Raw genomic sequence first — 22,648 nt, forward strand, 5'->3', positions numbered from 1 at the left:
AACTAATCTCTCTTGTGATGCCAGTTACCCCTAGAAAAATAAACTGAAGTTTGAATAGGTATTCACTATATACAGGGGCAGGCAAAAGTAGGTTTACAGTTGTACAATACAAGAATAAATTTTTTGTGTACAATTGTAAACCTATTTTTGCCAATCTGTTTTTCAGAGGAAAAAGTAGAAAGTTTGGAAGTATGTTAAAAGTTGTATATGGTTTATCAAAGAATACAAAAACATTAAACTAGAAAAATATCTAAGGTTTAAAAATGTTTTATGTTGAGATCGCAAACACTTCAATTTCCATACTTTCAAATCTGAGTTATGATTATGACTTAATGTTTGTGCACTTCTCTGGTATTCTATGTCAACAGAATTTATCACAAAAAACTGACAACAGGAACATTTAGAATAGCCAAGGCTATCCAATGATTTATTAGCAAGTTATGACTTTTTCTGATGTTAAATAATTTAAAGATGTGGGAAATGGGGAAAAGTATTGATCTTAATTCTTTAAAATGTATCCTGGGGAGAAAAATCCAAATTCTTATTTCTCCTTTTCTCTTTTTGTAGTTCAAGTACACTTACAAGACTGATGGCATTACAGTGGTGTAAATATGAAGGACTGCTGAAGAATCTGAAGTACTGTTCTATTTGACTTTATTTCGGACCTCTAGTAAAGACTTTAACATGTTGCAAAATGGGCACAGAAATTGAGTGGCTGAAAAGACATTTCTGCTTTATGCACTGGCATTACGAACATAAGTAAAATGTCATATGAAAATTAGTACAGGCCAGCCCTGACCAATGTCACTCAGTTGGACCACTGTCCCGTGCACCAAAATGTGGTGGGTTCTATTCCCTGTCAGGGTGCATATGCAGGTTGCAGGTTTGATCCTGGTACAGGAGGCAACTGATGAATATTCCTTTCTTCACCCCCATCCCCCCTCCCCTCCAAAAAGGGGGGAAAAACCCAAAACATTAGTATAGGCCAAATCCTTGGGTAGGAAAGTCCTATGTATAGTGACTTTAATAATTTGAAAGATGTTTTATTATGTTTATATTTTCAATGAGCTACTAAACAAATTTTATTCTTTTATATGCATATTTTGACACTGTAGACTTTGGGAAAAGTATGGTTTTTAAAAGTTGATTTTTAAAGAAAAATTAAAAATTTTAGTTTTTTCTTTGCTAAATATTTAAACAGTGAAGTGAAACATGCCCTTTACTCTCTCCCTTGTTTTTTATGCACAGAACAGAAGCACACATTGTCATGCCTCAAACTACTTTTTATTTGCAACTACATGATTTCACACAATTCTTCTAAACAATAACATAAAATATATTTCCCTGCGTATAAATAACTTACATACTCTCCATAAAGTAAATGCTCAAAGGTGCTATTATAACAGATCGCCCACTCCTACACTGTTCTCGTATGCAGCAGAGTTGATGCACAATATATAAATACTCAAATCCAATATTAAAAACTCAGGCACTTGACTAACTTTAATAAAATTTCTCAAACTATACCAACATATCTAAAGTGCATATATTTTTTAGAAAGATTATTCTCAATAACTTCTCTATAAAAATAAGTTTGATGGTTTAACCCATCTAACTTTACTACTATGAGTATGAACTTTTAATATGCAGTCAGGCTTATTCTACCTTCTCTCAACACCAATAGAATCAAAAGCAGCTAGTGAGGTGCTAACATGTGAGGATTAATCCAGTGATTCCGGTCACAATGCATTCCAGGAGGAGGAACCCATGTTACTGGAATTGGGCGGTATGGTTTATTATTCTTCCTTCCCTGATGTGGATAACCAAATGGAACAGGCGGAGGGTAGTGACACTGATGGCCATTCCCTCGGTACATCCCTGGCTTTTTTCTGGGCAAAGGATGCCACATTGGAAGAGGTGGGAATATCAATTCTGAAATCTGTAGGAAAGAAAAAACACTAAGTTAATTCAGAGGAAAAATTAGTCATGTGTTATGTTAAACTAATTGAGTTTCTAGATTCCACATTAAAGAAAAACAAAATCACTCACCCACAACCCTAAGAATGATATTCCTATGGTCAAGTCTAAATACAGGGTGGGACAAAAGTAGGTTTACAGTTGTGAGTATGCAACCAAGTTTATTCTTGTATTATTTATTTAACTAGAGGCCCAGTGCATGAAATTTGTGCACAGGTGTGTGTGTGTGTGTGTGTGTGTGTGTGTGTGTGGTGTTGTGTGGTGTTGTGTGGTGTGTGTGTGTCCCTCAGCCCAGTCTGCACCCTCTCCAATCTGGGACCCCCTGAGGGCAGTCTGACATCCCTTTCACAATCCAGGACTGCTGGCTCCCAACCACTCGCCTGCCTGCCAGCCTGATCATCCCCCTAACCACTCCCCTGCCAGCGTGGTCAATGCCTAACTGCTCCCCTGCCGGCCTGATTGCCCCCAACTGCCCTCCCCTGCCAGCCTGGTCCCCCTTAATTGCCCTCCCCTGCCAGCCTGGTTGTCCTCAACTGCCCTCCCCTACTGGTCTGGTCCCCCCAACTGTCCTCCCCTGCCGGCTTGGTTTGCCGGGAGCCGGTCCATGCTTGCTGTTTCAGGGGACCTGGCATATATGGCATGCTGTTCTTAATATGTTTGCTCACCTTCTTGGCACTATGTGTTTTAACCAAGGTCTCCTCTCTGAGAAAGGTTGTTTCCCCAGGTAGGGATTTTCCCCTGAAGTTAGGGAGGGAATAAAACCCCTCAACTAAGTGCCAGGTGGGTAATTAATCACTTTAACTATGAACAATCATGCTTAAGCTACATAATCTTTACTCCCTGGAATGGAGATAAGAAACGCCCTAACCTTTGTAATAGAGATTGATAGGATTGAATCAACTGGTATAAATACAGTTGTAACAAGACAGCAAGACTCAGAACTTAGAACACAGAACTAAGAAGACAGAACCAGGAGGCACAGAACCTACACAGAACTACAGACAGAAGAACTTCGCTGGAGAGAACATGGCAAAAGATCCTGGACTGAACCTGACTACAGAAATTGGCAAGAGAACCTGACTAGAACCTGGTGACTGAACCTGGCTGGAGAATCTGGACAGAACCTGGCTGAAGAACCTAGCGAGGGAACATGGCTACAGAACCTGGCTGGAGAACCTGGAGAACCTAGCAAGAGAACATGGACACAGAACCTGGCTGGAGATCCTAAGCAGAACTTCGCTGGAGATCCAGACCAGAACTTGGCTGGAGATCCTGGCTAGAGATCCTGGCTAGGCTGCTGATCAACTGAACGCTGTCTCTGTGTCATTCCTTCTTCGCCGACTCCATCCACACCTTTGGGGACCCCTGGACCTGCTGGGGTTGGACCCCGGCATTGGTTGACCCCAACTGCCTTCCCCTGCAGGCCTGGTCCCCCGCAACTGCCCTCCCCTGCTGGCCATCTTTGACCACATGGGGGCAGCCATCTTGTGTGTTGGAGTGATGGTCAATTTGCATATTACCTCTTTATTAGATAGGATTATTGCATTATGTTCAGTATGAAAACCTGTTAACCTATTTTGGCCCAACCCTATATGTTAAAAAACTTTATATATGATAAGTAATAATCAGTGTTTTCTGAATAAATGAGAATTAATAAACACAGCACTCTGAGGCAACCAGAAAAAATCAAAACACAGAATGAATGGAAGCTTGTAAGGAGGTTCCTTTATTATTTGGGGTAGGCAAAGACTTCTTCCAGGGGATACAAACAACACAAGAAAAAACTTTGATAAATTTGACTTCATTAAAATTTAAAATCTCCTTATATTTTCTTCTAAAAAGAGAAGACATTTAACTTTTATGTTTAGGTCTATAATCCATCTCAAATTAATTTTTTAATGTATGGTGTCAGGTAGCAGTTAGGTTCTTTTTAAAAAATATATATACATTATCCAATTGTTTCAGTATCAAGTTCTTAAATACTTTTCCTATTGAATTGCTTTGGCACTTTTATTTTTTATTTATTTATTTATTTTAAAGAAAGTGTCTTTCACTTCAGCTGAGTTTGTTTTTTTTTTTTTTAATATATTTTATTGATTTTTTACAGAGAGGAAGGGAGAGAGAGATAGAGTGTTAGAAACATCGATGGGAGAGAAACATCGATCAGCCGCCTCTTGCACATCTCCTACTGGGGATATGCCTGCAACCCAGGTACATGCCCTTGACCGGAATCGAACCTGGGACCCCTCAGTCCGCAGGCCGACACTCTATCCACTGAGCCAAACCCGTTTCGGCTGGTACTTTTATTTTAAAAAGACTGTACAACTGTTGGTGTATTTCTGTACTCTCTATTCTGTTACATGAATATATCTATGTATCTTTAAACCATTATCACACTTTATTGATATATATAATGGCTTTATGTGAGGCCTCCAAGTTGATTCTCTTGTAAGTTTTAGAATCTATTTGTCTTTTGGGATTTTGATTGATATTGAGTTGAATCTATAGATCAATTTGGGGAGAAATGACATAATCTTCACTTCTTAATTAGTGGAAAGCTATCACTGAAGGTACCTTTCAGAAAATACAGACTCCTCAGAAACAAAGACCCCAAGCTAAGAATTATTGTCCTTATTTTGATAAATCTTTTAAAGTTCTTGGCAATGCGAGGTTCAAGATGAAAAAGTAGATAGGGCCCTGGGCAGGTAGCTCAGTTGGTTAGAGCATAATCCCAATAAACCAGGGCTGAGCACATAGGGTAGGATCAGTTGTCTGGAGGAGCCTACCGATGCGCATGGTGCAGGTCCAATCACTGGTCAGAGCACATACAAGACTCAACCAATGAATGTATAAGAGTAAGTGGAACAACAAATCAATGTCTGTCTCTCTTCTCTCTTTCTCCCCCTTCTTCTCTCTCTCAAATCAATAAATAAAAAATTAAATTTTAAAAAAGGTAGATAGGAAGGAAAGATTAAAATTGGCCACTTGCACCAACGGCCTACACAATGGTGTACAAAACAGGCTTCTCTGTTCATGAAATTTTTTGTTAATGGCTACAATGTCAAAGAGAAATGTTTTACTTAAAATATAAAAGAGACTTTCATTTCCTGATACAGTCTCTCAACATGGGGAGAAATAAATACAATTTTAAAATAAAATTTAAAAATTAAAAGGCAACTTACTTGTAAATATTAGAAGCAATCAGTTAAATTTGAGACTTACATTTTTGCTTTGTTGAGTAACAAAATTCTGATATAAAAGTGCCACATATTCAAATGAATCCCATGTAATTTAACAATAGTAATTTACAGTATATAATATATATCATGCAGAGAGGGAAAAAAAAAGCCCAAAATATTTAAGGCAAAGGTCTTAGAAATGATCCCTGAAATACAGCTATTACATTTATTTATCTATATGGGAAATCTCTCAGAAAAAATATAAAAAGTAACTGGTAATGAGTTTCTCCATGGGAGGGCACAGGACTAGTGGTTGAAGGAAGACTTGTCACTATTATACTCTTATACTGTTTGTTTTTAAAAGCAGGTGCACATGTTATCTATTACACATGTATACATATGTCCCTAAAATGTAATAATCTTCAGAACTATTCTTCCTCTTAAACCTAGGAAGGATAATTCAACTGAAATATAGAGTAAGAAATTAAGTTATACTGAAAGAATGTTCATTATATAAGTGTATGCTGAATTTAAAGGTTTAGTTTTTCAAACTCAAAACTCTGATTTCTTACTCTTTAAGGTCTAAATTTTCATTTTAGTCCAAATCTGACTCTACCGTGAATCTGGTATGTTTCATTAAGTCTAATTAAGACCAAATTAATAAAAATATGTGTATTTAAAAGCATACAGTTGCCCTAGCCGGTTTGGCTCAGTGAATTGAGTGTTGGCCGGTGGACTGAAGTCCCGAGTTCCATTCTGGTCAAGGGCACATGCCTGGGTTACGGGCTCGATCCCAGGAGGGGGTATGTAGGAGGCAGCCAATCAATGATTCCCTCTCATCGTTGATGTTTCTATCTCTCCCTTCCTCTCTGAAATCAATAAAAATATATTTTAAAAAAATAATTAAAAAAGCATACAGTTAAGCCCTTGAACAACAGGGGTTAGGTGCACCAACCACTCAAAAATCGATTTATTAACTTTTGACTCCCCAAAAGCTTAACCGCATCAGTTACCCTTGGTATCTGCAAGGGATTGGTTCCAGGACCCCAAGAGATACCAAAATCTGCAGATGCTCAAGTCCTCTACCTAAAATAGTGCAGATCAATGCATAGTGAGCCCTCTACATCTTCTAACTCCCAATCTCGAATTGAAAACAGTATGGGCATTTATTGAAAAAAATCTACATGTTGTTCAAGGGTCAACTGTGCTCAAAATTAGAAAATGTTCATGTATATAATAAGGCTCAACTCAAATGATTTAGATTTTTTTTTTTACTTAAAAATATTTTTTCTGTTGAGAAGTACTGTTGTTAACAATTTTTATAAATATATTAAATGTTCTTTGGCATCTACACTAATAAAAGAGAAACATGCAAATTAACTATCGCTCCGTCACTCTGCTGTACCCACCAGCCAATCAGAGTGACTATGTAAATTAACCCAACAAAGATGGCGGTTAATTTGAATACACAGGCACAGAGCGAAGACTGAAGACAACTGAAGATGGTGGCAGCCATGGAGCTGGAGCGAGCAGGAGGCTTGGATTGCTCCCGGCAACGGAGGAAGCCAAGCTTTCCGCTGGCCCTGTACTCTGCTCAAGGAAGGGCTGGGTCCCCGGGTCCCCGGGGACAACCCAGGCCTCCAGCCCACCCTGGTCTCCACTCAAGGAGCTGGAAAAAAAAAAAAAGGAGGGGCTGGGAGCAGCCGGGGTGGAGAAGCCAAGCCTTGCTGCTGCGGCGGGACCAAAGGCCTGGGTCCCGGATGCTGGAGGAAAACCGGTACCGGCAGCCAGGGGAAGGAATGCCTATTGCGCGAATCTTCGTGCAATGGGACACTAGTGTAGAGTATAAACAGTAAATAGTTAAACATGTTATAAGTGCAAGCATGGTAGCTATGTAACTGTTCAACTTAAAGCAAAGGAGATATTGTTTTGGCTTGAAGGAAAAATTAACTGAAATACAATTTAAATTATGGAAAAGTAGTGAACAAGGAAGTTGAACCCAAAGATACAAATCGGAAGTGTTAAAGACTACAAAAAATGAGTTATTTTTTTTTATTTTATTGATTTTTTACAGAGAGGAAGGGAGAGAGATAGAGAGTTAGAAACATCGATGAGAGAGAAACATCTATCAGCTGCCTCCTGCACATCTCCTACTGGGGATGTGCCCACAACCCAGGTACATGCCCTTGACCGGAATCAAACCCGGGACCTTTCAGTCCGCAGGCCGACGCTCTATCCACTGAGCCAAGCCAGTTTTGGCGAGTTGTTATATTTTAATAAAAGAATTTTTAAAATATCAGAATGTTTTATCACCACGTTCTTTTTTTTCTCTTCTTTGCCACACTCTTTGAAACATGTTTATCCGACTTATTGAATAGTAAAGCAGACCTTTGATAAAGTGACTCAGGATGCCTATTTATATCTCAGAGGAGCCACTTTGTGTGGAAAGGCAAGAACTGTAATCCAGAATCTCAAATCAGAGAAACCAGAGCAACATGGATTGATTTGGCATGCCCTGCTCAGGGACCTTCAATATGCTATTTCATGATTACCTGGTACATGGGACTTGGAGTTGCAGTCACCGAACTGGATTTCACCTCTACTTCCTTACTTGTTTCTTCATCTGAAGAAGACGATCCTGAATGATAATCAGAGGTAACCTTATCAAGGGCCCTGGTAACTTTCTTAGAGATCTCATCCTTGTTCTCATCCTCATTTTCAAAGCTGGCAACAATAAATGCATTGTTTTTTTCTCCATACCTAAGAATTAAAAAAAAGTAAATAAAAATCTTACAAAAGCTTGAAGTCATAGCAACAAAGCAAGAAATATCCATAAAAACAATTAAACTAGTCTGGGCATGTCAGTGGTCCAATGCAAAGAAGGAACCCTCCCAGAACTTGATCCTACATATATATAGTATCCTAATCCAGCTCCCTGCTCACAGGCAGGCCACAATTCTGTCCCTGGTCTATTCTCTTTCCCAATTTTCTTTTCTATTGTCTAATAAAAATAGTTAAGAGAAATTCATTGTTTTGATTTCATTTTGTATGTACCATTAAAGTGGCAATACAGTAAAATCTTCCAATGTATTTTTAACTGACCCCTGTAATATAGTTCCCAATAATTCAAGTCACAAATCAACTAGACATTTCCTATGAGTTTTAATTTTACCATGATTAATAAAAAAGGGGCCTGTGTTTCCTATATCCACACTGACAAAAATAAGAACTGAGGCAACTGCTGAGGTTAAAAAACAACAACACACCTACTGTTGAGGAAATAAAGGGGTTTTGCTTGAATTATACTACTTACCTCATATAGATTCCTATGATAATTGCTCACCACTCATTTTCATGTTTTTTAAAAAGCAAAACAAATAAGCCTTTTTATCCTTCCAAAGCATGATTTTTAAAACAAATTTCCTTTATTGATTGGTTTTAGAGAGAGGGGAAGGGAGAGAGAAATATCAATTTTTTGTTCCAGCTGAAATAGAAATTTTTAGGGGTGAAAAAGACAGGTTCTAGGAAATTTTAGAAATCAAGGGGACCATGGAAGATGCACAGGGCTGCAGAGCAGCAGAAGGTATATTTCCATAGATTAGGGGGACTGAAAAGCTGCAACAGGTACATTTCCATAGAATGAGGGAGCTGGAACAGCAAAAGGTCTATATTTACAAAAAAAGGGAAGGAAGCCCTTCATCCAGGAGAAGAAGAAAGCCCAAAGGGAATAGGAAAACAATAAGAAAGGAAGGGGGAAGAACCTTATATGTCCCATGTGAGGTTCGACCTTTGAGCCCAGGAGTTACTATAGTAACCGGTCCAAGGGAATTTTGTGCACTAGACTTCTAGTCTATAATAAGGTAAAAGTCCTAACTGCAATAAAGCCTTTGAAAGTCTGTATAGAAATTAAGTAGTCTTATAGGTAAGTTCTGTGTCTTTATATATAGTTGTTCTATCTTCTGTTCACACAGACTAAGTTGAGCCATAAATGCTACCTAAATATGGTGGATAACTCCCTTTTCTATTCTTTTTCAGTTTACCTCATAAAAGGAGCTGCTACAGGATGGCAGAAAGAGCATTGGACATGTTCTGGTTCTGGCTCTGCCATTAACTAGCTCTGTGGCTAGGGGCAAGTCATTTAGTCTCTCTAGCCCTCAGTTTCCTATCTGCGGGGTCAGGAAACTGGAGCTGATTGGATACTGGCTAGTCTTGGGCTGGTGATTCTTCTTAGTATAAATACTAGAGGCCCGGTGCATGGATTTGTGCACTGGTGGGGTCCCTCAGCCTGGCTTGTGCCCTCTGGCAATCCAGGACCCCTTGGGGGATGTCAGAGAACCGGTTTCGGCCCAATCCCCGCAGGCCAGGCCAATGCCATTTTCAACCTGATCCCTGCAGGCCAGGCCGAGGGACCCCACTGATGCACAAATCTGTGCACCCAGCCTCTAGTACGCATATAAGATCTTTGGTTAATCTCTTCCCCCACTGCGCCTCCCCCCTTCCCTCTGAAATTCATCCATCTGTTCCATGTTTCTATGCCTGTGGTTTCCGCTCCTGTGTTGAGTGTCTGCCCCCTGGTGGTCAGTGCACGTCATAGCTACCAGCTGGTTGCTATGGATTTTATATATATAGACTAGAGGCCTGGTGCACAAATTCATGCACAGGTGGGATCCCTCTGGTGGCCTTCAGGGATTGGGCCAAAACTTGCAGTACAACGCTGCCTACAGCTCCTACCTGCCGCTCCCACTCATCCTAGCCCTGTTGTGCCTGCCGCAGACTCGCGCCCAATCAGTCCCAACAGGGAGAGGCTCACGTTGCCACAGCAGCACTCACCAGCCATGAGCCCTGCATCTGGCGCCCTCCCACGGGGAGTGGCCTGCAGTATCAGGCTGCAACCGGCTTTCTGACCTCCCCCGAGGAATCTCTGACTGCGAGAGGGTACAGGCCAGGCTGAGGGACCCCATCAGTGCACCACTGGGCTGGGCTTGCTCAGTCCCAATCGGCCGGACCCCAGCAGCAAGCTAACCTACTGGTCAGAACATCTGCTCCCTTGTGGTAAGTGCACGTCATAGCAACTGGTCAACCAGTTGACTGTCTGCCCCCTGGTGGTCAGTGCATGTCATAGTGAGCAGTTGAGCAGTCTTAGAATATCATTAGCATATTACGCTTTGATTGGTTGGTTGTTCTGCCATTTGGTCTATTTGCATATTACCCTTTTATTATATAGGAGTATGCCTGAACATCTGGGCCAAGTTCCTCATGATACAGAATTCATGTATTATAATTTCAAGTTTACTTAGCATAGAGTTTTAGCAATGGAAATTTACCCTTCTGTCCTCTCAAGCATTTAAAGATTAAGTAAATCTTGATACAATAAAAGGTTAATTCATATGTTAATGTAAATATTAACAATGGGCTTAGGCCTACCCTTCAGTTTTGCCCATTAATGGAGTCAAAATTCAAGCAAAACAGAAAGGCAAGAAATTGGAGAAAAATCTGTCTTTGTAGAAGCAGAAACCTAAATCAAGGGCACACATCTAACGATTGAAGGATCAGCTGTATTAACTCAGATTTCTTTGACATGCAATTTCAATTAGGTTCTGCAACTTTCCCTTTGTAGTATTTTGAATGTGTAGTTAATTCCTTAGAATCAGTAGTGAACAATTTTTAAACTTTCCATTTTTCAATGACACACTACTAAAACAATAAGGCCAATTTAGTTAATTTGAAACAAATCAATAGTATCTAATGCTCTTTATCAGGTAAAGGATCATAGAAATTATTATTATTTTTGCTTCTACCCCATCTCATCACCAACTTAATTTAAACAATTCTTTATTGTTGAAAGTATTACATATGTCCCTCTTTTTTCCCCATTGACCCCTCCAGCCCCTCCCCCGCAGCCTTCAGCACCCTATTGTCTTTGCCCCTGGGTTATGCATATATGCATACAAGGACTTTGGTTGATTACCTCCCACCCTCCTCGACCTTCCCTCTGAGATTCCACACTCTGTTATTTTCCAATACTTTATCCTGATGGAGTAATTCTGACTCTGAAGAATGTTCTCTTTCAGTGCATTTCAATTTTTTCATAACCTTAGCTAGTCTTTAGTTATTAGTTATTTAGTAATTATTTTTAATGACTCTCATATATTTATTCAATTCTATAACTGCTAGATCACATGTGTTTTAATTTTTAGAATATTTCTTTCCAGTTTTGATCCACAAGCACTAATCACTATCTCAATCTTCTCTATTAACTTACAGTATAACCTCTACTCATCTTTCGTTTTGGGGAGTTCTATTGTCATTGAATCACCACATTCTGAAGGTGATGTGAAGAAGAAAAAAAATCAAAAATCACATCACAGCCAACATTTGGCAAAATTTTAATCACATATAAATTAGAAGGCTACTGAATATAAAGATTTTCTTATATTAACCAGATGAAAGCACAGTAATTTTTCATTATCTGGCCGAGTAATGAAGTACCCACTTAAGCAGTATTCCTCCTGCCTGGAAATGTCCTTCCCATCTTGTCATCTAGTCAACTGCAACCCCCTCTTCCCCAATCAGCTCAAGTATCACCTACTCAATAGTCTTCTCAGCACTCAGCAAAGCAGTAATTTTCTCTATTGTGCCATCAACTGGCTGCATTTTGTACATATTTCTGTTGTAGCAGAAACCATACTATTGTAAGCTGCTTATTCTTTCTTCTAATTTATTACATTTTGAACTACCTGAAAGACAAATGCCACTTTCATTTTTAAAAAAACACCACTAAGAATGCCTGGCTCACAATGAATGTTTTTAGAATGAACAAAGTACAATAACTAAACTAAACCCACATAACTAAAGCTTTTATCTTCAGGTGCCAAGATTTAGTTTAAACATTTCAAATAATTATGTCCAAAATGTTTATATAATTACAGAACTTCTTAAACATCTTTGGACATAGAAACTTTCCCTAATGATATAAGATCATTGTATTAAACATTAATTTAATACACTTGTACTAACTCTTCAGTTTTCTTGCTTCCACCTCTATGTTAAACTATATGACCTTTTTTATTTTGTAGCTTGAATAGTATGAACAACCTTTCAAATGATGCTTATAATTTTTTATTAGTTGAAAATTACACAACTACTTAAAGAACTGTGTTAAAATAAGAGTCAATCAGGATCTAAATGTGGGCCTAATAAAAATGCAAGCAATTCAATATAGTAACTTTGTGAGAGTTATTTCTTGTATACTGAGCTCTTCTACAAGGGTCCAGTGGCCAGTCTTTAAAGTCTGACCCTGGTCTCACTTGAGTCCTTACTTAGTCCCAGAATCTAAATTGTTTGACCTTCTTGGGTCAAAAATTGAGATGTCTTGCTCTTCCTTTTCCTAACTGAGAAGAAGGGAGTGTCAGAGAATCTACTACCTATGCCTGATTTCCCAAAGCAATAGCTTATAAATAGGTAGCTCCAGGGCAGTCCAGACAATTCAATGAAAGAAAAACCATGTATTATTTTGGCACAACATGTCTTTACCTCCACTTTCATTGTTGGAGATCAGGTCAAAGGTATTATTAATAATATGTATCTTTGAAATTTATTAGGATTGCATCCTAAAGCATCTCTACTACAGTCAACAGGTGAACTGTACCTCAAAATTAAAGAGAATACCCTAAAGGAACAATTGTAGAAAATTATTCACAGAGGGTTCCAAGCATCTGTTCATCGTATTCCTCCTGCCTGGAAATGTCCTTCCCATCTTGTCATCTAGTCAACTGCAACCCCCTCTTCCCCAATCAGCTCAAGTATCACCTACTCAATAGTCTTCTCAGCACTCAGCAAAGCAGTAATTTTCTCTATTGTGCCATCAACTGGCTGCATTTTGTACATATTTCTGTTGTAGCAGAAACCATACTATTGTAAGCTGCTTATTCTTTCTTCTAATTTATTACATTTTGAACTACCTGAAAGACAAATGCCACTTTCATTTTTAAAAAAACACCACTAAGAATGCCTGGCTCACAATGAATGTTTTTAGAATGAACAAAGTACAATTAAATTTCAGACCCAACACTCACCTTTACAATTCTGCTCATTTGGGTACAAAAAATAATTTCCATTATGAAAACAAAACCATGAAAATATCACTTAAAAATCAAAAAGGGAGGCAAGGGTAGAAACAAACAAAAACAGAGACCAACCAAAAGTTACCCAGTATTATTTGGGATTAGCTTCTTTCCGAATTTGAAGAGGGAAAAGACAAGAGCACCACCAATGAAAGACGATAATTAACCTTCAGGAGTCTAGGTCTCTAAATTTTACTTCTTGATCCATAATAAACTTGTTGGCAAAGCTTTAGAAAAACCCTGTCCAATTAGTTTATGAGTTTCTTTAGCTACAAAACAAGAAGGTAACCAGTCTTTCACTATCACTCACTATCACCTCCTGAAAAGTACTTTACAAAATCCACATCTGAAAAGTCAAGCAACCAACTTCTGGCCATAAAAATACACAAGCAGGCAGTATCTGAAAGAATTTCATTATGTCAATTCCAGCATGGTAATCAGTTCAGCCACCAAATTCAAAAACTCACCGACAGCACACCTCACATGGGTCCACCCATAGAGTGAGTTCCTTTGGCAAGCCCAGGTCACTGTACAAAATGCAGCTATTCTCACAGGCTTTCAAGACATCAGGATCAACTCTCTGAAACTTATTGACACGAATGCACCTACAACAAAGTGGAATAATGTTAATAGCTTTACTTGAATCATAATCATAAGCCTTGTTATATCTTTCAGTATTTGCCAACATGAATTACAAAAAAAATACCCTGGCAGAGAACTCCAGAGTGTATCTACCCTACACAGATAATAAATATGAACTAAAGGCAAAGAGGCAGCATCAACAAGACTACCCAGCCTGGTAAAAAGAAAAGGGCATCTGTGTGAGCCCAGGAAAATCATTAGAACTGGTTCTACTTCATTTTACCTAGAAAACACTAATCTAACATGTACATTAACACGTTAAGCGCCAAGCCTGTTTTGTCTTCTAGACAGAAGGTATAGTGTCAGTAACCAATGACTGACATGGCGCTTAACGTGTTTAAATGAGTAAGGAGTATTAAAGTTGCATGAAATTACTTAGAGCTCTGAAGGCAAAAGTTTTAATAGGCCACGTTTACATATTAGCAAAACCTATCACAACAAAAAACCTCAACCAGTATTTCAAATAATATTTAGAAATTTTTATGACAAATTTTGATCTGTCATGACCTTATACATCCCAGGTATTAAAATAAGTGTTAAAAATTATGTCCTTTGCCTTACCTATAACTTTTCTAGAAAAATAGAATCAGTCAAGGACACTGAACCATTCATAGCACATACTTAAGATTAAAATATAACCCAAAAGTGTTATTGGCTTATTTCATTTAACTTGTATTATGCAAGGGTTTTATTTTTAATAGCTGGCAAAATAAGTGAAAAGATTTCTAAAACAATAGAGCTTCTGTTCCATTATTTTTTAACCTAACAAATATATCTACTAGACAGAATTGTTCAAAGATGGCTCCTAGTACAAATGCAAAAATACATGTTAAAATAAGCATTCTGCTTACAGAAAAAAGGTAGCTACAATGAAAGTATTTATTGCCAACAACTAAGAAATCAATTAAGATAACCCAGGTTTTAGTATTGGTGCCAGTAACTTATTTATTGGTATTGGTGCCAGTAACTTATTTATTGGGTGAATTTAGATTAAGTCTTTTTACCTCTTCCTCAGACCCAAAGTTCTAAATATGGAAAATACACCTGGCTGGTGTGGTTCAGTGGATAGAGTGCAGACCTGGGCACCAAAGGGTCAAGGTTCAATTCCTGGTCAATTCCCCACACCTGGATTGCAGGCTCGATCACCACCCCAGGATTAATGTGGGAGGCAGCCAATCAATATGTCTCAGATCGATGTTTCTCTCTCTCCTCTGTCCCTCTCTCCCTCTTATCCTCCCTCCTTTCCACTCTCTGAAGAGCAATGGAAAAAATATCCTCTGGTGAGAACTAACCAAAAGTAAATAAATAAAATATAGAAAGTACAATGTAAATGACAAATAGTAATTATACCATAAATGCAATGACATTAATAGAATAATGTGCCATTTAAAGTTTTTAAAAGAAATTATTAGTTGATTTGTATTTCCCTTTAAAAAGTGAAAAAATTTTGTTGGTAACACCTAATATGCATATCTAAATAATAATACAGTGTAGACCCTAGAACAAAAAGGGTTGGAATTGTTCATGTCCACTTATATGCAAATTTTTTTCAGTTAAGTACCTGTACACTATTTCAATCTGTGGTTGGGAGTCTGTGGATAAGCGGGCCAACTGTATGCTATGATCTATGCCATTTTACATAAGGAACTTGAGCAACTGCAGATGTTGGTATCTCAGCAGGGTCTTGGAACCCCTCCCCCAGGGACACTGAGGGGCAACTTAAAATTTTGGGGAAGTAAAAAAGTATACACAGATTTTTTGACTTTGCATAGGTCAACACTCCTAACCCCGCCTGTTATTCAAGGGTCACTGTAATTAACAACTCTTTCTGAAGGTTTACTGTACAACAGACAATTTCCTAAATCCTTTGCACGTATTAACGCTTAATTTTCATAATTTCCCTGAGTTAGATACTATTTTCCCCATTTTAAGAAAGGAGGCAAAGAGAATTTGAATAACTTGCCCAACATCACAGCTAAAAAATGGTTAATCCAGACCACCAGACTCCAAAGTTCATTTTTATTAACTAGCACCCTATTCTGTCTGTACCTATCATAACATCATTAACAATTTAGCAAATTTAAAGTGAAAAAAATTATTTTACAGCATGTAAGATGCTCTTTGTTCCTTTCTATAAGATGGTCTGTTATACATTCTAATGTTGTTTAGGTTGATTCAAAAGTCCCATGTGCCTTAGAATCAAAAGGAGTTAAGGGTAAGGAGAGATCTTAGATAATTGAGAGATCTTAGATAATTATGTGTTTTTGTTATGTACAAGGAGAGTGATGTAGGTTCTAAGCTAAAAAAAATATATATGTAAATATAGTTTAGAGATTCTGCTTCAACAAAATTAACATATCTTACATATTTTTTGCTGTTTTTCACTCTCTATATACTGTGACTACTTATCCATTAACCACTCTTCAAATACAGGATTTCCTTTTAAAGTTGCATAAAAATAGTCTATCAATTACTTATTTTTACCAGTTTAATTTCCAATTATAAAGTGTAAGAAACATCCATATTCATACATATTTGTATGCATTTCTGACTATGTTTCTAGAATATATTTTTAGGAGACACTGTTCAAGAGTGTGAATATTTTTCCAGATCTTGATAATGCCAAATTGTCCTCCAAAAGCATCTTACTTGTATATATTGCAGAGAAACAATTTTAATTTATAAGCACTTTAGAAGAAAAAGAACATGCCCAACCTAATCTATGGATCGAAGAGTATACAAACTCTGGTTAATCCTACAATCTATTCATTTTTATAATAGTAACGACCCACTATTAAGTCTAATAGTTTTCTACTTCAAAGATGGCTTAAAAATGACTTAATAATGACACTTCTGATCACATGCCAATTTAATCCTGTTTGGCTAACTTTTTCCCCTCAAGTTTTTAGAAGTAATGGAAATGAAATTATACACTGTCTGACCTTTAAGCATTTACTTGACAGTGTCTCCTTTTTCAGTAATAGTACAGTGGCTTAGCACTTCCATATGCCTTCATCCAAAGTCAATTACATCAGTGTAAGCCTCAATAGCTCTAACACACAAAAACTGTTCACTCTATCCATAATGAAGATGTGCAAAGAACAACTAAGAGAATCAAGTGACAAGATAAAAAATAACTTGAGTCTACTTTATATAGAACATCCACATTTCTACTTTAATTCACCACATTTTCCAATTTACCAGGAAACCTCTTTGGGTAAAATTTAAAGAGAAAATACATCGATCACTTTGATTCTTTTCTTTTTCAATAGAACAGGCTCATTTGCCTTTTAGCAAATGAGAAATAAACAAATCATATTTTCACTTCCCTTGTTGATTCTTTCAATAGTCTTGTACTTACAAGAACTCAATTTTTACATCACAGAAGTGCTGATTTGTGGAAGAAACTTTGGGGGCAGCAATATGCCTAAGTAAAAGAATTTCTGTAATCATGATAGCCACAACTGTTCCACTTTTCTTTTTTGTGGCCACAAATGGGGCAAGTTTTGACAGACGAGTTTAGCAGAACATTCTCAACCTAGGTTCCTGAGCGGTCACATCAATACTAGGGAGTGAGCATGCTAGGACATGTTCTGCAGGAGTCTGCTCTTCTTTACTTTAAGCTGTAAATGTAACTTCAAACCAAAGTCCTTTGTTTTGAAAATTACCTTCTCCCTCAGAGCCAAGGTAGTGGTCACACTGTGGTATACAGAAAGCCCATAAGGATTTAGGGTCAGTTAGACCTGAGTTCAAATCTCAGAGCTAATATTTACCAGTTGCGAATCTTAGGTAAGTTACCTTCATCTATAAAATAGTTACATTGGCTTCTACAATAAAGAATTATGTCTAGTATAAGTGCAATTCTTCCTGTGTCAAGAACGAATTAGGTGTCTAATAAGCTTAGTTCCTGTTTGCTATAAAATTAATTTTTTGAAAAAACATGTTAACATATAATTTACTTTTAGATTCAAGGAGACCATTTCCCTCAGATCCTACCATGCACCTTTAGAGATGACAGTTTTGGTGGTCCCCCAGAATTTTGAAAACCCCCAAGTACCTGTGATACAGAGAGAACACACTCAATCAGGAGTCAAACTATAACTACAAGACTAACTCCTGGTAGACTAACTTTTGGGAGCTCCCAAGTCCAGGCAGGGGGACTCCACAACGAATACATGTATTTTCAAATAAGTAAGGAAACAAATACCAAGACACCCCAGAGTTCTGTATTTTGCAGATAAACTATGAAAGGCATGGACTGGACACTCTGCAGTCCTTTGGCTTTGTACTCATTTCAGGAGCTGATCAGCTTCTTCACTTAGTCCAATCTAATCCTTTACCTGTAGGCCTGTCCTTTTGATGGTTTTTCAGGATACCAGTGATTTTTATATTTTTCTTGAAGAATCAGAGTCAATTTCTCAGCAAACCTCTCAACTGCTTCTTTTTTCAACTTATCATGTTTTCGAACTAGCCTTGTGAAAAAGAAGACAACGGCAGCAATTTCGTTCTTCATCTTTCCTGCAAAGATAAAATAGTTTTTCTCAAAACAAAACACAAAAACTGGAAGATAAAGCTCTGTAAAATATTCCTCCCTGCAGCTCCCCTTTGTCCTTCCAATTTTATCTTGTTTCATTGGCTCATATCTGGAGTAGAGAACAATCACTACTTTATGCCATAAAGACCTTATAAAATACGGTTAAAAATCTTATCACTTAGCTCTTTGAAAAAATTCAGTAAAGAGAACAAGTTATTCCTATTGGTTAAAATAAAATCAGAAATATCAAAGAGAGGTACTATAATAATACCACTATAGTTTTTACTCAATGTGTCAACATTTAGTTGCAATAACTTAAGTTTAAAAGTCTGTGAAATAATTTGAATTTTAAAACATAATACTTTAAAATTCGGTATTGTAGAGCCATTATAGAAAAGTTTGGCATTCCTAAAAGGTTACACATAGGGTTACCATATGACCCAGCAATTCTACTCCTAGCTACATACCCAAGAGAAAGAAAACATATGTCCATGAAAACTCGTACAAATGCCCACAGCAGCACTGTTCATAACAGGCAAAAAGTGGAAACACGTCCACCAACTGATGATTGGACAAAGTGTGGAATATATATGCAATGGAATGTTATTCAGCAACAAAAAGAATGACGTACTGATATACATTACAATACGGGTGAACCTTGAATACATTATGCTAAGAGAAAGAAGCAAGTCAAAAAGCACAAAACTGTACAATTCCATTTATATAAAATGTCCAGATCAGGTAGATTAGTGGCTTAGGGGCCTGAGGGAGAGGAGTGATGTCAATAAGTACAGGGTTTCTTTTTGAGGTTATGAGAATATCCTAAAATCAACTGTGGTAATGGCTGTACAACTCCCTGAATATACTAAAACCAACAAACTATATTTTAAATGTAAGAACTGTATGTGAATTTTATTTCATTAAGCTGCTATACTAAAGAAAAAAATCCAGTATGGAGTGTCTGTAAGCATTCTTTCAGGAATCTAAATGATATGCAAAACAAAAAAAAGTGTGTCTATCAGAACATATTTAAGTGGAAGAGAACTCTGGGTCATCTATAGAAAATCAAACTAAAAGAAATAGTCAGAAATTTAGCTGCATTTAGGAAGTGCCTCAAGGAGGAGTCTTTAAATGGCAGCTCTGATTTATCATTGATTAATCCATAAAGGTAAAAACAACCTTGTCCTGGGTTGTTTCGATGTATATTCTGTCTATGCGATGAGCTCATTCATTTGGCTGCTGTAACTTGGGAGTTATTCAGATGCTGCATTTACTAAGTAGCCAATTATTAAAGACTTACAGCCTCTGCTATGTTTCGTATAAACCCGACTAACCTGATAGTGTGTGCTCTCACACATTCAAAAGTAAAGGTGATTCTGTTAGCTTCCTTTTCTCTTTTCTTAAACCTACTCCTAAAGTCCCTCTTCATAATATGAGTCCTTTGCTCCTTGTGCACATTCAAACAAGGACTCTCACTGTGAAATAAATGCTATATAGTTATCTGAGAGGGTGCTGGCGCCATAGCCACCCTGATCCTGGACGGGAACCCTAGAATGCCAAAGCCACTCTCTGTGGCCAGCCACCAGGCCCAGGTGCAGGCACACACCTCCACCCAGCCCTCCACCACCGCTGGGCAGCTCCTCCTCAAAGAAATACACATATGGGAGCCACTTCCACTGTATAAAGTCCTATTTACACACAACCCATGTTATGATGGAAGGGAAAACCCAACGCAATTTATTTATTTTTTTAAATGTTTTATTGATTTTTTTTTTACAGAGAGGAAGGGAGAGGGATAGAGAGTTAGAAACATCGATGAGAGAGAAACATCCATCAGCTGCCTCCTGCACACTCCCCACTGGGTATGTGCCCGCAACCAAGGCACATGCCCTTGGCCGGATTCGAACCTGGGACCTTTCAGTCCGCAGGCCGACGCTCTATCCACTGAGCCACACCGGTCAGGGCCCCATGCAATTTAATACATGGTTTGGGGTAAAAGTTGCTGATGGAACCCTCTTAGCCTTTGGTCCCACCAAACAAAACCAGGAACCACACTCGGGAAACGTGCCGAACTGGTAACCAGATCCTCCTCCTCATTCATTGAATTGGCCGACTGGATGCTGCCTATCAGAGCCGGGGATTTTTGTTTTCCCCTTTTATTTTCGCTCTGTTCCATATCAAAAATAAAAGGAAGGAAGGAACCACTTAGTGGCTGCTGTTGGTGGTAACACGGGATGAGTCATATGGAATTACTTTATTTTTCGGGATCGGCTTGGAGGAGCGCTGCCTGGAAGAGCTGAAACGTGAGCCTCCCCACCGGGCAGTATTCCGGGAGGACCGGGAGGCCGGCGAGGGCGGGCCGGCCCGTCCGGGAGCGGAGGCCGGCGGCCGGCGGGGCCCCTCCGGCCCGGGCACCTGGAGGCGGCGGCGTGGCGGCCGGGCCTCCTCCTCCCACCCGCGGACGCAGAGCTCCGGGTCCGAGGCCGCCCGGTGATGTCACCCCGGGACGTCGTCGCCGCGAGTTGCACTTTGTTCCGCGGGGTCCGCGGGGCCGGCTGGCGGGGGCGTGCGCGGCCCTCCCCGAGCCGGTAACTTCGTCCGGGTCCCTCCCTCGCAACGAGAGGCGCCTCGCGACCGTTTCTGGACACCGTCTCTCCCGCCGGACGTTCCCCAGGTGGAGGCGGCGGCCGCGGGGGGGCGTGGGAGCGGCAGGCGCCCGGAGACCCTGGGAGCCGAGGCGGCGGCGCGGGGCGCCCCCCTCCGGCCGGGGGCAGGGGGCGGGCCGGCCCCTCGGAGCCCGCGGCCGCGCCCCCCGACCCCCGCCCGAGTCCCCGGGGTGCGCGGCGCCGAGGCATCCGACACCGCCTCCCGCTCCTCGGGGGCCGGCCTGCGGGCGCGTCCAACTTCTGCAATCGGGGCTTTCCCCGAGTTCGGGGGGCCGGGCCCATCCCCCCCCAACCGCCGGGCAGGGGGCGCCCCCGGCCGGGTCCGGTCTCTGAGGGGCCTGGTTCGAGGGCCGGGCTCCCCTCCGGCGCGACCCTTCGGACGGCCAGGGTCTCGGGCTCCAGAACGCGGGCCGGCGGGCGCGGGAGGGGGCGGCCGGGGGTGCGAAGGGGCTGGGCGGCCGCTCGCCCCGAGGAGGAAGGCGCCGCGCGGTGGAAACGTGGCAGCAGCCGGGAGGCGGCGTCTCCTCCGTCCCGGTCCCGGTCCCGCCGGGGACCACCCCCCACTCCGGATACCTCGCCGGCCGCCCCCGCGGCCCCCGCCCCTTGCTTCGCGCCGAGCCGGAGCCGATGCAACCCGGCTCGACCCCGCACTCCTCCCGAACGAGCCATCGACGTGGCCGCGGGGGCCGCCCGGGCCCCCTCACCCCGAAGCCCTCAGCCCCACCATGCCCGCCTCCCCCGGCCCGGTCTCCTCACCGCCGCCGCCGCCGCCGCTCTGGGGCCGTAGACTCGGCGGCCCCGACCAACTCCGGGCGAGGAACCACGGGCTCCGCCTCAGGGGGCGGCTTCTCGGCGGCCAGAAGCGCAGCAAAGCCCGGAGCGGCTCGCGCGGCTCCCGCGTCGTCGGGCGGGCTGACGGGCGCGAGCGGCGAGCGCAGCCCAGAGGTAGCGCCGGGGGCTCGCGGGCCGGAAGAGGGGCGGGGCGATGACCCGGGAAAGGGTTGGCGCCGCGCGGGATGGGCTCGCGCGCCTGGGGGGCGGGGCCTGGGGCGGGTCTTCGCAGAGACCACGCCCCCCGAAGTCCGGGCCGCGACCGCCCGGCGGGGACCTAGTCCGACGGCGAGGACCGCCCCGCGCCCGGGGTGAGACCTGTTCTGGGGCCGAGCTCATCCCCGCCGCCTTGCTATTTGCTGTAGAGCCGACAGGGGTGGTGGGGCCCCGTCCCTGTGCTGCCTGGGCATCGGCTCCCCTCTTTCCGGGCCCCCTGCGCCCTGACATCCTCCGCGTTGGGAGTGCGAGTTCTGCATCCAGCTCTAGGGCTCCATTTCTAGAGTCTCTAGACCCAGGGCTGGCCGGGGGCTAGGGGGGTACGGGGACCTGCCGGAAGGGAGACCGCGGTGATGGGCTCTGGTCCTCGACCTTCTCGCCGTCGTAGTAACTGCAGGCTCGTCGACTGTGCGGCCGCCATGCTGTATTTCAGGGCAGTCGGGCCCTTCCCTGGCTGCACAGGTGCCCCTCGGAGCAGGG

General features: G+C 41.3%; 2 protein-coding genes across 3 annotated transcripts in view; one reads left to right on the forward strand and one right to left on the reverse strand.

The window, feature by feature from the left end:
- Positions 1–1,198, forward strand: part of CXADR (CXADR Ig-like cell adhesion molecule) — a 59,228-nt gene extending 58,030 nt beyond the window's left edge. Inside the window, exon 8 of the mRNA XM_036349378.1 lies at positions 568–1,198. Coding sequence (XP_036205271.1) covers positions 568–609 — 42 coding nt within the window. The 3' untranslated portion in view covers positions 610–1,198. The remainder of the gene's footprint in view (positions 1–567) is intronic.
- Positions 1,199–1,265: 67 nt separating this feature from the next.
- BTG3 (BTG anti-proliferation factor 3) lies at positions 1,266–22,096 on the reverse strand. 2 transcript variants are annotated; one of them, XM_036349380.1, is made up of 5 exons: positions 21,881–22,096; positions 18,262–18,439; positions 13,747–13,884; positions 7,709–7,916; positions 1,266–1,939 (listed from the first exon to the last, which is right to left on the reverse strand). In XM_036349380.1, the coding sequence occupies exons 2-5, from the start codon at positions 18,432–18,434 to the stop codon at positions 1,697–1,699; spliced, it is 762 nt and encodes a 253-aa protein (XP_036205273.1). In that variant the 5' UTR covers positions 18,435–18,439; positions 21,881–22,096; the 3' UTR covers positions 1,266–1,696. The 2 variants fall into 2 exon arrangements, with proteins under 2 accessions (XP_036205273.1, XP_036205274.1); XM_036349381.1 differs by having other exon boundaries at positions 21,878–22,096.
- Between the last annotated feature and the right edge of the window lie 552 nt (positions 22,097–22,648).

This window comes from Myotis myotis, unplaced genomic scaffold, assembly GCF_014108235.1.
Source record: "Myotis myotis isolate mMyoMyo1 unplaced genomic scaffold, mMyoMyo1.p scaffold_m19_p_2, whole genome shotgun sequence".
Lineage (NCBI taxonomy): Eukaryota > Metazoa > Chordata > Mammalia > Chiroptera > Vespertilionidae > Myotis > Myotis myotis.